Source organism: Tachyglossus aculeatus, chromosome 21 (genome assembly GCF_015852505.1).
Source record: "Tachyglossus aculeatus isolate mTacAcu1 chromosome 21, mTacAcu1.pri, whole genome shotgun sequence".
Lineage (NCBI taxonomy): Eukaryota > Metazoa > Chordata > Mammalia > Monotremata > Tachyglossidae > Tachyglossus > Tachyglossus aculeatus.
The window spans coordinates 3,926,447-3,941,713 of NC_052086.1; the positions used below are offsets into that span (position 1 = coordinate 3,926,447).

Here is a 15,267-nt window from a genome sequence, read left to right on the forward strand (position 1 = left end):
GCCTAGTCTTCTCCTAGTCTTCTCCTAGTCAGGGGGCCTTCCCAGACTGAGCCCCTTCCTTCCTCTCCCCCTCGTCCCCCTCTCCATCCCCCCATCTTACCTCCTTCCCTTCCCCACAGCACCTGTATATATGTATATATGTTTGTACATATTTATTACTCTTTATTTATTTATTTTACCTGTACATATCTATTCTATTTATTTTATTTTGTTAGTATGTTTGGTTTTGTTCTCTGTCTCCCCCTTTTAGACTGTGAGCCCACTGTTGGGTAGGGACTGTCTCTATATGTTGCCAACTTGTACTTCCCAAGCGCTTAGTCCAGTGCTGTGCACACAGTAAGCGCTCAATAAATACGATTGATTGATTGATTGATTGATAGTCCTGCTTCTCCTAGTCTAGAGGTGGAGGGAAAGACAGCAATAGAAATAAACAAATGACAGAGGTGGACAAAAGTGACGTGGGGCTGGGAGGGAGGGATAAATGAAGGGAGCAGGTTAGGGTGACCCAGAAGGGAATGGGAGAAGAGGAAAGGGGGGGTTAGTCAGGGAAGGCCTCTTGGAGGAGATGGGCTTTCAATAAGGCCTTAAATGGGGAGAGAGTCATTGTCTGTTGATACGAGGAGGGAGGGCATCCCAGGCCAGACATGGGATGGGGGCGAGAGGTCGGTGGTGAGATGGACGAGATGGAGGTCCATTGAGAAGATTGGCACTAGAGGAACGATGCGTGCGGGCTGGGGTGAAGTAAGAGAGGAGCGAGGTGAGAGGTAGGAGGGGGCAAGGGGATTAAGTGTTTTAAAAGCCAACGGTGACGAGTTTATGAGGAAACTGGACCCCACTACAGGGAGCAGGGAAAGAGAACTAGGCTCCCCGGGGTCTTTGGGGGGCAGAGAGAGAGAACTGGGGCTTGGATTAGGCAGAATTTTTTTTAATGGCATTTGTTAAGTGCTTACTATGGGCCAGGCACTATATAGAGCACTGGGATATCAATCAATCATTCAATCAATCATATTTATTGAGCACTTACTGCGTGCAGAGCACTGTACTAAGCGCTTGGTAAGTACAATCAATCAATCAATCAATCGTATTTATTGAGCACTAACTGCGTGCAGAGCACTGTACTAAGCGCTTGGGAAGTCCAAGTTGGCAACATATAGAGACGGTCCCTACCCAACAGTGGGCTCACAGTCTAGAAGGGGGATAGATACCAGCTAATTGGTTTGGACCCACTCCAGGCCCCTGGGATGGTCCCACATCACAATCTTAATCCCCAAGGGACAGATGAGGGAACCGAGGCCCAGAGAAGTGAAGCGGCTTGCCCAGGTCACCCCGCAGACAAGTGGCAGAGCCGGGATTAGAACCCAGCTCTCAGGCCCGGGCTGTAACCACTGGGCCGCTCTGCTTTCCGAAGGGATGAAGACCCAAGTCAGGCCACGGCAAAGCCTTCCGCCGTTCACCTGAGATGCAGGATGGAGGCTGCATCTGCCACTGGAGAGGACACCCCAATCAATCAATCGTATTTATTGAGCGCTTACGGTGTGCAGAGCACTGTACTAAGCGCTTGGGAAGTACAAGCTGGCAACATATAGAAGCCACCCCAGGGAGAGGTCACCCAGGCATCCAGGCCCCCAGACAGCCCTTCCCCTGGGCCGGCAAGTGAAGGCCCAGAGTCGCCAGCCTCGACCCCAGCGGGTGGGCACGGAGCGAGCTCAAGGAGCTTTTCCCCCTTTTAGACTGTGAGCCCACTGTTGGGTAGGGACTGTCTCTATATGTTGCCAACTTGTACTTCCCAAGCGCTTAGTACAGTGCTCTGCACACAGTAAGCGCTCAGTAAATACGATTGATGAGGAGGAGGAGGAGGACACTTCCCCGTTAGGCTCCAGAGCGGGCGCTGCGGCCTGGCGTCTTTTGGGTTTTGTTTTGTTTTTTTTTTGTCTTTTTCCTTCAGGTTTCAAACACCTAATTTATTCCATCTATTAGATAGATTTTGTAGATTTAATCATTTTCACAGCCGGTGGCTCATTGGATACTCAAGATAAACTCCAAATGAAAGTATAATGGGAACGAAAAATGAGTTTTCACACCAGAACGGCAGAAACTTGCTCGGGAGTTTGCGAGGAGCGAAAATATATACAGATATGATTTTTTTTCCCTCTCTTTCCCCGGCGGTAGCTTTTGCTGACTCTAGTAGGTTACCACAGTTAATTTCACCAGTTTTGTTCATCTGTAAAATTGCATAAAAGTGACATTTTTGTGCTCATTATAGCAACTGCTGATTTATAGCTAGTAAATGGAAATCTTTCCTCTCTTTTCCGGGCCTTTCAGTGCAGCGCTAAGCACCCATGAAATTGCTTGTATAATGTAGTTTAAATCCAATCTCAGAGAAGGATCCTCCCCATTGGCCAAAGTGACATTTCCATTCTCCACACCGAGTTTATCCGGGACCACTTAGAAGGGTTTTGTCCGGGAATGGGCCGGAGCGGTTCGGGACGGTCGCCGCTCTCCCTGGCCCCCCGGGCGGCCCGGAAGCAGGCTCGTGGAGGGCCGGGCTGGGCTAGGCATGACTCCTGGGTCCCCACCCCAAGGGCGGTCCTGGAGAGGTGGGGGCACAAATAATAATTGTGGCACTTGTGAAGGGCTTACAGTGTGCCAGGCACTATACACTAAGGGCTGGGGTGGCTATAAGCCGATCGGGTCGGACACGGTCCCCGTCCCACGTGGGCCTCGCCGTCTCAATCCCCATTTTCCAGATGAGGGAGCTGAGGCCCAGAGAAATCAAGTGACTTGCCCAAGGTCACCTAGTAGAAAAGTGGCAGAGCCAGGATTAGAACCCATGACCTTCCGACTCCAGGCCCGTGCCCTGTTCCACTACACCATGCTCCTCCTCTGTATCCATCCATTGGGATTTCGTGCTGAGAGCTGATTCTCTGCTAAATGCTCTCCCCCTCTAGGCTGTAAACTCATCGTGGGCAGGGAATGTAATAATAATAATAATATTAATGACATTTATTAAGCGCTTACTATGTGCAAAGCACTGTTATAAGCGCCGGGGAGGTTACAAGGTGATCAGGTTGTCCCACTGGGGGCTCACAGTCTTCATCCCCCTTTCACAGATGAGGGAACTGAGGCCCAGAGAAGTTAAGTGCCTTGCCCAAAGTCACACAGCTGACAGTTGGCGGAGCTGGGATTTGCCAGACTGAGCCCCTTCTTTCCTCTCCCCCTCGTCCCCCTCTCCATCCCCCCGTCTTACCTCCTTCCCTTCCCCACAGCACCTGTATATATGTATATATGGTTGTACATATTTATTACTCTATTTATTTATTTATTTTACTTGTACATTTCTATCCTACTTATTTTGTTGGTATGTTTGGTTCTGTTCTCTGTCTCCCCCTTTTAGACTGTGAGCCCACTGTTGGGTAGGGACTGTCTCTATGTGATGCCAATTTGTACTTCCCAAGCGCTTAGTACAGTGCTCTGCACATAGTAAGCGCTCAATAAATACGATTGATTGATTGATTGATTGATTGATTGAACCCACGACCTCGGACTCCAAAGCCCATGCTCTTTCCACTGAGCCATGCTGCTTCTGTTATATTGTACCAATTTGTACTTCCCAAGCGCTTAATACAGTGCTCTGCACACAGTAAGTGCTCAATAAATATGATTGATGATGATGATGATATTGTTATATCGAACTCTCCCAAGGGCTTAGTACAGAGCTCTGCACATATTAAGGGCTCAATAAATACGGTCTACGGACTGACTGGGGGAGAACGCCCGGAGGGAGAGGTCCGGTCTGTGGCTTTCGGACCGACGGGGCCGCGGGGATCTTGGGGCTCTGCTGTCGCCTGGCCCCGCTGGGCGCCCACCCTGCCGATCCGGGGGGCGTTTTGACCACCGTCTGTTGGCTCCCTGGGCCTGGCAGAGGCAAAGGTGGGCACCCGCCTTTCTGACCTGGGCACCCACCTTCTTGACTTGGGTCCGAGCTGCCCTAGGGGGTTGGGAGCCACGGGGGCCTGTGTGACTCACTTGACGTGGCCGGGGCAGAGGCCGGAAAGGAAGAAGCAGCGTGGCTAATCCCGGCTCTGCCACTTGCCTGGTGTATGACCTTGGGTAAGTCGCTTCACTTCTCTGGGCCTTATTTACCTCATCAATCAATCAATCAATCGTATTTATTGAGTGCTTACTGTGTGCAGAGCACTGCACTGAGCGCTTGGGAAGTACAAGTCAGCAACACATAGAGACAGTCCCTACCCAACAGCGGGCTCACAGTCTAGAAGGGGGAGACAGAACAAAACCAAACATACTAACAAAATAAAATAAATAGAATAGATATGTACAAGTAAGATAGAGTAATAAATATGTACAAGCATATATACATATATACAGGTGCTGTGGGGAAGGGAAGGAGGTAAGATGGGGGGGATGGAGAGGGGGACGAGGGGAGTAAAATGGGGAGTAAGACTGTGAGCCCCAGTTGGGACAGGGACTGTATCCATCCAAATTTGTTGGTATCCACCCCAGTGCTTAGCAGAGTTCCCGGCACATAGTAAGCGCTTAACAAATACCAAAGTTATTATTATTATCATTATTAAATACCACCATCATACTATTGTTGTGTTAAAGAACAAATTTCCAGGATTGGGGCCAGAAATAAAGTTATTAATAACACCGATAATAACAGCAATAATAGTTGTGATATTTGTTATGCACTTTACTGCATTCCAAGCACTGTACTAAGCGCCGGGGTGGATACAAGGTAATCGAGTCCCACGCGGAGCTCACAGTCTAAGGAGGAGGGAGACCAGAGATTGAATGTCCATTTTACAGGTGAGGGGCCTGAGGTCCGGAGAAGTGACTTGCTCTGCACACAGTAAGCGCTCAGTAAATACGATTGATTGATTGATTGATTGCCCAAGGTCGCCCAGCAGACAAGTGGTGGAGCCGGGGTGAGAACCCAGGTCCTCTGAACCCCAGGTCCAGGCGCTTTCCACTAGGCCTCACTGCTTCCTGCTGGGGAAATGTAGCCTGGGCAGGGGCAAGGCTGGTTTCATTATCCCTTGTCAACTCCTGTATCACCTCCCTCCTGCATGGCCCTGACTCGCTCCCTTTATTCATTCATTCAGTCGTATTTATTGAGCGCTTACTGTGTGCAGAGCACTGGACTAAGCGCTTGGGAAGTACAAGTTGGCAACATACTAAGCGTGGAGAGGGAAGGAGGGGAAGGGAAGAGTGGCTCCCTTTATTTATTCAGTTGTATTTATTGAGTGCTTACTGTGTGCAGAGCACTGTACTAAGTGCCTGGAAAGTACAATTTGGCAACAGAGACAGTCCCTACCCTACAGCGGACTCACAGTCTGGAAGGGGAAGACGGACAATAAAACAAAACAAGTAGACAGCCCTTATAGCCCCACACCACTTAGGTTCATAGCTCTCATTTATTCCATTCCATAACTATCAGTCTCCCCTTCCAGACCGGAAGCTCACTGTAGGCAGAGAGTGTGTCTCTTATATTGTTCTGCTGTCTTTTCCCAAGCGCTCAGTATGGTGCTCTGCACACGGTAAGCGTTCAGTAAATACGATCGACTGACTGACTGTCGGCTCCAGTGCTTAGCACAGGCCACCCTTTTAATTAATTAATGATGGCATTTATTAAGCGCTTACTATGTGCAGAGCACTGTTCGAAGCGCTGGGGAGGATACAAGGTGATCAGGTTGTCCCTCGGGGGGCTCACGGTCTTAATCCCCATTTTACAGATGAGGGAACTGAGGCCCAGAGAAGTGAAGTGACTTGCCCAAAGTCACACAGCTGACAGTCGGCAGAGCCGGGGTTTGAACCCACGACCTCCGACTCCAAAGCCCGGGCTCTTTCCATTGAACCACGCTGCTTCCCAACAAAGATCATCATCATCAATCGTATTTATTGAGCGCTTACTATGTGCAGAGCACTGTACTAAGCGCTTGGGAAGTACAAATTGGCAACACATAGAGATAGTCCCTACCCGACAGTGGGCTCACAGTCTAAAAGTGAGATCTGGGGGGATGGAGGGGCGGAGGAGAACGGAGTAGGGAGGGCTTCCTGGGGGAGGAGGGGCCGGCCAAGGACGTCCGGGGGGACAGGTCAACGGGCGGAGGGCTGCTTTTCAGGGGACGGGGTGGGTGGGAGGGCAGGGTCGATGGCCCTGGGGTTGGGGCGGGATGGAAGCAGCGTGGCTTGGTGGAAAGAGCCCGGGCTTTGGAGTCAGAGGCCGTGGGTTCAAATCCCGGCTCCGCCACTTGTCAGCTGTGTGACTTTGGGCAAGTCACTTCACTCATCTGGGCCTCCCTTCCCTCGTCTGTAAAATGAGGATGAAGACGGTGAGCCCCCCGTGGGACAACCCGTTCACCTTGCAACCTCCCCGGCGCTTAGGACGGTGCTCTGCACATAGTAAGCGCTTAATAAATGCCATCATTCTTGTGGAAGGGGATTGACGGCGGCGCGTGTCTCCCGCAGGCGAGCCGGCGGGGTCGGCGGCGTCCATGCCGTCCCCACGCTACCCGAGCCCGGCGGAGCTGGACGCCTACGCGCAGCGAGTGGCCCGCAGCCCGCTCAGCGTCAAGATCTTCCCCAGCCACGTCCGCGTGCCCCAGCACAAGCACCTGAGCCGCACCGTCAACGGCTACGACACGGCCGGCGCCCGCTACAGCCCCTACCCGCCGCCGCCCGCCGGGGCCTACCAGGGCCTGCTGGCCGTCGTACAGGCCGCCACCGCCGCCTCCTCCTCCTCCTCCTCCGCCCCCACGGGCAGCAAGGGCGCGGGCCCCAAGGGCCCGCTCAAGAGCGCGGAGGGCAGACGGACTAAGCTGTCGCCCGGCAGCCTGGCGGCGGGCACGGCCGCCCCCTACCCCGCGCCCAGCACTTTAGGGCCGGCGAGCGCCCGCGGGCTGGCCCTGCCCCCGGCGGGCCTGCCCTCCGTCCACAGCATCATCTACCAGCTGAACCGGCAGTTCCAGCCGCCCGCCGGCCCCCACCCCAGCCCGGCCCCGCGGGGCTCCGGGGCCTTCCCGGGGGCCGGGGGCTACGCCGGGGCGGCGGCCGTGCTGCCCGACCGTCGCCAGGGAGCCGAGCTGGGCGCGGGGGCCGCCCCGGCCCTGACGCTGGCGCCCAAGCCCGCCGCGGGCTACCCGGACGGTGGCGGCGGTGCCCCCGGGGCCGGCCTGGACTACCTCCTCTGGCAGCAGCAGCAGCAGCAGCTGCGGTTGTTCAGCGGGGGCAGCAGCGGCGGCGGGGCGGCCGTGAGCCGGTCGCCCGAGGCCTGCGCCGGGCCCGGGGGGGTGGCCCTGGGGCGGCCCGGGGCCGGCGAGCGGGTCAGCTGCTCGCCGCTGGACTGCGCGGGCGGGCCGGGCCCCTTCCCCGGGGCCCAGTTCTTCGGCCCAGCCTGGAACAGCATCCTGGTGACCCCCGACAGCGACTGCTACCCGCCGGAGCCGGGGCCGCCCGGCCCGCCGGCCCCCGGCCTGCCCAGCCTGCCCAGCCGGACGGGCTGCAACGCGTCGGCCCTGAGCAGCAGCCTGCAGTCCTTGGAGTACCTCATCAACGACATCCACCCGCCCTGCATCAAGGAGCAGATGCTGGGCAAGGGCTACGAGACCGTGGCCGTGCCCCGCCTCCTGGACCATCAGCATGCCCACATCCGCCTGCCCGTCTACAGATAGGGCCCCGCCGGGGACCCCCGCCCACCCTTCTCCCGCCCGGCCCCTCCCGCCGGGAAGAGCGGCGGAGGGCACCCGGCCGGGTCGGACCGGATGCCCGAAATCCCCGTGGAGGGCACGGGGTGGCCGTGGGAGGGGGCGGAAAGCTTGGAAACGCGTGCGTGTTGCTGAGAACCTCAGCAGGGAATTGTGACCAGTTGCTGCTATCTTGCAGGGGGGGAGCGCGAGCACGTGTGTGTGCGGGCGTGCGTGTGTGCGGGCGTGTGTGCGAGTGTATGTGTACGCAGGGGTGCCTAGGGACCCGCCGGAGCCGGGTGCGCGAATCCCTCCCCGGACCAGGGCCCCGGCGGATGCCAGAGGAAGAGAGATCCCTAGCTGCAGCCCAAAATCGCCCCCCGAAAGAAGAGCCCACCTGCTCCCCACGCATCTCCACCCCTCTCCGGGGCCGACAGGCGGATGGACGGACGGACAGACGGACGGCAACTGCGTCCTTAAGAGAACTGGTCCCCGGGAGAAAAAAAAGAGTGAGAGAGAGCGAGCGAGAGAGAGAATAAGTGAGAGAGTGAAGGAGGAGAAAGAGGGAGAAATAGAAACCACTTGAAAACTTGAACAGAATTTTGGGGTTTTGTTTTTTGTTGTTGTTGTTGTCGTTGTTGTTATTTCTTAGTTTACGCTCCCATCTGTCTTTGTTTTGGCTGCTGCAACAACCTTCTCAGCTCCCACAGCCTGCCCAGGCTAGGATTTCTCTTCAGAGGAGATTTCCCAGATTGGTTTGGTTGGAAGATTTGGGGGGGCGGGGAGGGCATCTGCTCTTGCCGTGAGCTGGGGGCCGGGAGGTCCAGTAGTCACCCACCCCCCACCCAGTTACCCCAACCCATCGGCTTCCGCTGTGACCCCGGCCCCGTCGGGGCAGAGAGGCCAAGGGGACCCCACCCCTCGCCCACCTAGCCTCCAATGCAGTGGCCTCCGTGCCCACCCCGTCGGTCTACCAGCACCCCCTCCCCGGGTGAACCAACCTCGGGCCTTTCCACTGCCCCGCCGGCTCCATCCCTCCCTCCCCCAGGCTGGACGGAGCGTGTGGCAGAGGGGCTGAGAGCTCAGCGCGATCTCGGTTCCAGCCCTGAAGCTGCCAGCTGGGGCTGGGCACAAGGTGGTTCTTCTCCAGATGAAGGTCTGTTGGGATTTTGGGGGTGGGGAGCCCTGCACCCCAGAGTTTGGTATTTATTTTTGCATTCGGGGACAGCTCTCACTGGTTGTGTCCAGGAGACCCTCGCCCTGTCCTGATTTTGCATCACACCCTAATCTCTCCCCCTGCACACATACACACACAGAGACACACACAGACACACACACCCCACCCCCTGCCCCCACCCAGCTCAGAAAGTGGTACTCTTATCTCCAAGGCCTGTCGAAGCACTAAGTGCATTTACAAATCTCTGAGAATGTTTTTTTTTTATACTAAAATTGACCATTATATTCTACTGTGAGAAGTGCTGTCTGCACTATATTGTTTTAAAAACGAAGAGAAAAAGAAAAGAAAATGCAGATGTGTCTTCTGATGTTTTTTCCACACACCCCCCCCACCACCACAAGTTAAACCAGGCAATCACGCACGCGTGGGCCGTGCCTAGTGTCTGCTCGCTGCCTCAGTTCACCCGACACCTTCCTGAAATGACCCCCCCCCAACCCTGACCTTTGCCCCCGGGGTGGAAGGGGGAGGGATGGGACAGGGCCTCTGGGAGTGGCGGAAATTTGGGGGGTAGGACAGGCAGCGGAGGCAGATTTGGGGGGCCTGCACAGGTGAAAGGCAGGAGGCAGGAGACCCGGGTTCTAATCCCAGCTAATAATATTATGGTATTCGTTAAGCGCTTACTATGTGCGAGGCACCTCACTAAGCGCCGGGGTGGCTACAAGCAAATCGGGTTGGACACGGTCCCCGTCCCATGTGGGGCTCGCGGTCTCGATCCCCATTTTACAGATGAGGGAACTGAGGCCCAGAGAAGTGACTTGCCTAAGGTGGCACAGCAGGCACAAGTGGCAGAGCCGGGAATAGAACTCATGTCCTTCTGAATCCCAGGTTGGGGCTCTGTCCACTATGCCTTGTTGGGGGTGTTTGGTAAATAAGTACGGTGTGCTAAGCAATGGGGTAGATGCGAGGAACTTGTCGGGTCGACACGAGTCTGTCAGTGGGAGAGTACTCACTGGCAGAGTATTCAGTGAGTACTCAGTGTTTTAAGAGAGGGGGGCCCCGGGGAGCTCTGGGACCCCAAAGAGGACCGGGAGAAGATGGAGGTGGGGAGAAAAGGAGTGGGGGGCCGGGGAGGAGCGTTTAGGGGCACGAAAGGGCCTCAGCTCTAATCAAAATTGCGGAAGGCCCAGGCCGCTGTCTCATTATGGCCACGGGCTCGGCGTGGAACGCCCCTCCCGGGTCCAGAGCTCCCCACCCCGTTCCTGGTCTACCCCCGGCCGTGGTCCAAGAAGCAACAGAAACTTTCCTCCGCCGGGCGACTTCCCGACAGTCCCCATTTCGCAGGTAGGAAAACTGAGCCCCAGAGGGATGCTCTGCCGTTTCACGGGCAGCCATAATGATGATGGTATTTGTTAAGCGCTCACTGTGTGTCAAGGACTGTTCTAAGCACAGGGGTAGATCCAAGGTAATCGGGTTGGACCCAGTCCCATGGGAGTGTTCACAATCTTAATCCCCATTTGACAGATGAAGTGACTGAGGCCCAGAGAAGTGAAGTGACTTGCCCCTGGTCACACAGCAGACAAGTGGCGGAGGCGGGATCAGAACCCAGGTCCTTCTGACTCTCAGGCCGGGGCTCTGTCCACTGGGCCATGACACTGGGGAGGATGCCCCACCCCTGTCTTCATCCTCCACCCCCTGTCTGCCCAGCCTGGTGACTCTATAGAGAAGCAGGACGGTTCAGTGGAAAGAGTCTGGGCTTTAGAGTCAGAGGTCATGGGTTCAAATCCCAGCTCCACCACTTGTCAGCTGTGTGACTTTGGGCAAGTCACTTCACTTCTCTGGGCCTCAGTTCCCTCATCTGTCAAGTGGGGATTGACTGTGAGCCCCCCGTGGGACAACCTGATCACCTTGTAACCCCCCAGCGCTTAGAACAGTGCTTTGCACATAGTAAGCACTTAATAAATGCCATTATTATTATTATTATTACCCGCTTCTGCTCAGCCAGAAGGGCTGGAAGGGCAGAGAGGGACGGTGGCCGCTGCTGCCCAGAAGAGGGGGGGTTCCCCCGTGGCAGCCAGAGTGGGGAGGGCTGGTGGCTACCAGGAGCTGGGGAGGGCGAGCCCCCGGCATGGCGAGTGGGCTCTGCGGAGATGGATGGGGGGCTGCGAGTGGGTTTTTTTTTTTGCGTGTGTGTGTATGTTGGGGGGGGGGTGAACAGCACAACATGCAGCTATAATAACGTGTCAGGCGAGAAAATGATAGCCAGGGACAGTCTGCAAATATCTTTCTATTAAAATAATAATAATAACTTTCCATGCGCGAACCCACGGAGAGGATATTGAAGTCGGGGGCTGCCTTCGGTGGGGGTCGGGGAGGGGGAGAGGGCCCCGGGGAAGAGACACTGGTGCCAATTTTGCTGTCGCTGCAGAGGAGTTGCCTGGGCTGGGGGCCGGGTGCGGGGGAAAGGCAGCCATCCCATCCCTCATTTTGATTGATACCAGGCTCACAAATGAAGATTTGAATTTATCTAAAAATAAACGTGGCTCCCTCCATCTCTGGGTGCAGTTCTGGTGAAAGGCACCCTCCTCCTCCTCCTCCTCCTCCTTTTGTTGCTCACTGCCAGGATTGGCAGCTCCTCGAGGGGGGCACAGAACTGCAGTTGGCTCCAGGCTGGGGGGCAGGGGGAGATCCTGGGGTGGGGGGGAGATGCAGGTAGAGACAGTGAACTGGGCGACCCCTGAGGAGCAGTGGTTATTTGGAGGACCACAGAGCCCCATGGGAGAGGCCTCTTTCTCACCATGGCCCCGCCTGCCCCTCCTCCCCGGCGGGAGGGACAACCGTGCCTCAGTTTACTCCCCCTCACCCAGGAGGAGAGAGCGGAATCCTGGGTCCGTGCCCCGCTGTAGACTCCGGCAAAGGAATGGACCCCCCCGGTGAGTAGCTCCACTCCACTGTGCCCCCTCAAAGACTCCCTGCCCCTCAAAGCTGAGATGAGAAAATCATTGTTCTCGTATTGAAAGCAGGTCTTTCGACACCTGGCTCTGTGTTAAGCGCTGTGGAAGGTACAACAGTCAGATCCCCTCTAGACAAGTAAGCTTATTATGTCCATAGCTGTAATTTATTCATTTGTATTAACGTCTGGCATCCCCTCTGGACTGTAAGCTTGTTGTGGGCAGAGAATGTGTCCATTTATTGTAATATTGTACTCTCCCAAGCACTTAGCTCAGTGCTGTGCATACAGTAAGCGCTCATTAAATAGGATTGACCGACTGGCCGACTGACAGGGAATGTTTCTACTAATGCTGTTGGACTGTCCTCTCCCAAGCGCTTAGAACAATGCTCTGCACACGGCAAGCGTGCAATAAATATGATTGACTTACAGGGAGCATTTCTGCTAATTCTGTTGGATTGTCCTCTCCCAAGCGCTTAGAACAGTGCTCTGCACAGAGAAAGCGTTCGGTAAAAACCACTGACGGAGTAGATCGGACACCGTCACCGCCCCACACGGGGCCCCCTGTGTGGCCTAAACAGGAGAGAGAACGGGTATTTCATCCCCATTTGGCAGATGAGGAAACTGACGCATAGAGATGTGATGACCAAAGTCACCGAACTAGCCAGATGCAGAACAGGGATGAGAACCCAGGTTTCCTGACTCCCAGGATCAGGCTCCTCTCCCCCCATCCCGGACCCCCGAGAGGCAGCCAGGAAACATCATCATCAGTCTATTTATTGAGCGCTTACTGTGTGCAGAGCACTGTACTAAGCGCTTGGGAAGTACAAGTTGGCAACATATAGAGACAGTCCCTACCCAACAGTGGACTTACAGTCTAAAAGAAACAGACTGAGAGCACAATGGGCTCCGGGCTTTAAGCGGGTCCGGGCCACTGCAGTGGTTTCTCAGGGTGTTTCTTAACAGTTAATCACGACTGTGTTATTTCTTAAGCGCTTCCTTCGTATCAAGCACTGTACTAAGCTCTGGGGTATAAATAAGACAATCCAGTCAGACGCAAGGCCTCATCCCAATCGAGTCTCAGTCTAAGGAGAAGGGAGAACAGGTATTCCAGACCCATTTGACAGATGAGGAAACGGAGGCCCAGAGAAGTGACATGCCCAAAGTCACATCCGGGAGGCAAGCGGCGGGAGCGGGATTAGACTTCCAGGCCTGTGCGCTGCCCACTGGACCACGCTGCTTCTCTGTGTGTTGTTGTATTGAACACTTTTAGTGGCTGGCGTATTTTGTTTTGCCTGCTGGCACCTGCTGAGAGGGTCAAGAATGGGTGATCTCGGCTCCAATTTCAGACAGCGGGTTGGTGCGTGCCAACCGCCGATCATAATAGTTGGGGTATTTGTTAAAGTGCTTACTATGTTTCCAGCACTGTATTAAGAGCTGGGGTAGAGACAAGGTCATCAGGTCAGACACAGTCCCTCCATCAATCAATCGGTGGTATTTACTAAGTCCCCGCTGTGCGCAGAACACTGTGCTAAGCACTTAGGAAAGTATAGTATGGTAGTTGATAGACGTAATCCCAGCCCAACCAAGGCTCCCAGTGTAAGTGGGAAGGAGAACAGGCATTGAAACCCCAATTTCTATACTCAACTATTCCCCTATCCCTAATCGATTAATCAATCAGTGTTTTTTAGAGAATGCTTAACGTAGGCAGAGCACCGAATTAGTCATTTGGGAGAGTCCAATGTAACAAGAGTTGGTAGACACGTTCCCTGCCCACAAGAAACTCTATTTTAATGCCTTGTCAACTATAAGCTCCTTGAAGGAGGGGAACTTGGGAACTTGTCTACCAACTCTGTTGTCTTCGACTGTGAGCCCACTGTTGGGTAGGGACTGTCTCTATATGTTGCCAATTTGTACTTCCCAAGCGCTTAGTAGAGTGCTCTGCACATAGTAAGCGCTCAATAAATACGATTGATGATGACAACAGAGTACAGTGCTCTGCATTCGGTAAGCGCTCGGTAAATACCAGTGACTGACTGATTTTACAGATGAGGAAACCGAGGCCCAGAGAAGTGACTTACCCTGTCATCTGGCAGGTAAGGGGAGGGGAAGGGGGCCGGGAAGGGGAGTGGGGTTGGTCCCGTGTCGCTTCAACCCCAAGTGCCCTCAGCGGGGTCCTGGTCTTCCTGGGGTGCTGCGGGCCCCAATCCCCCGAGGACCCCCAGACCCCAGCAGAGTCGCTGTCGCTGCCCCCCGGCCATCTCACGGCCCCCCTTCCCTGCCACACTCCTTCAAGCCTCCCCTTCCTGCCTCAATGCGCCTTTGTTCAGGATTAGGGGTTCTTAAGCGAAGCAGCGTGGCTCAGTGGAAAGAGCCCGGGCTTTGGAGTCAGAGGTCATGGGTTCAAATCCCAATTCCGCCAGGGCAAGTCACTTCACTTCTCTATGCCTCAGTTACCTCATCTGGAAAATGAGGATTAAGACTGTGAGCCCCCCGTGGGACAACCTGATCGCCTTGTAACCTCCCCAGCGCTTAGAACAGTGCTTTGCACATAGTAAACGCTTAATAAATGCCATTATTAGTATTATTAAGCGGGTTCACCCAGAAGACACTGGGGCTTTTTTGAAAAAAAAAAAGGTGTGTTAAGAATAATAATAGTACTCATTAAGAACTTACTATGTGCCAAGCACTGTGCTAAGCACAGGGGTAGATCCAAGTTAATCAGGTTGGACACAGTCCCTCATACGTTTAATCCCCATGGGGCTCACACTCTTATTCCCCCTTTTACAGATGACATAACTGAGGCCCAGAGAAGTGAAGCCACCTGCCCAAGGTTGCACAGTAGACAAGTGGCAGAGACGGGATTAGAGCCCAGGTCCTTCTGACTCCCAAGCTCTAACCACTAAGCCACACTGCTTCTCCAGCACTTACTGCGTGCCAAGCACTGTACTAAGCGCTGGGGTGGAATCAAGCTAATCAGGCTGGGCACAGTCCCTGTCCCAAATGGGGTTTACATTCTTAATCCCCATTTTGTAGGTGAGGGAACTGAGGCCCAGAGAAGTGAAGGGACTTCCCCAAGGTCACTCATAGCAGATAAGTGGCAGAGCCAGGATTTGAACCCAGGTTCTCCTGATTCCCGGGCTCCATCCACTAGGCCACACCACTTCATGTCTGAGTGGGTCTTTAAACGCCCAAATGTCCTTATTGTCCCATATCTGGGAGTCCAAAAAGTACCGATTGGAAGAAAAATGAAATGAAAGAGGGGTAGGAGGAGACAACTCTCAGGCTTTGAACCTGCAGAACAAAACAACTAAAAAATGATCAGAAAAACCCTCTTATTAACCGGGAAGCCTGTACGGGATGACTGAATGCGGCAGGGTGCCTGTGGGGGAGGTGAGAACCGAGCGGCTTAAAATTGCTTTTGATCAAAATCACTCGCA

General features: G+C 54.5%; 1 protein-coding gene across 1 annotated transcript in view; it reads left to right on the forward strand.

Annotated features, from left to right (window-relative positions):
• FAM222A (family with sequence similarity 222 member A) overlaps window positions 1–8,298 on the forward strand; it is a 79,624-nt gene extending 71,326 nt beyond the window's left edge. Inside the window, exon 3 of the mRNA XM_038763043.1 lies at window positions 6,490–8,298. Coding sequence (XP_038618971.1) covers window positions 6,490–7,691 — 1,202 coding nt within the window. The 3' untranslated portion in view covers window positions 7,692–8,298. The remainder of the gene's footprint in view (window positions 1–6,489) is intronic.
• The last annotated feature ends 6,969 nt before the right edge of the window (window positions 8,299–15,267 follow it).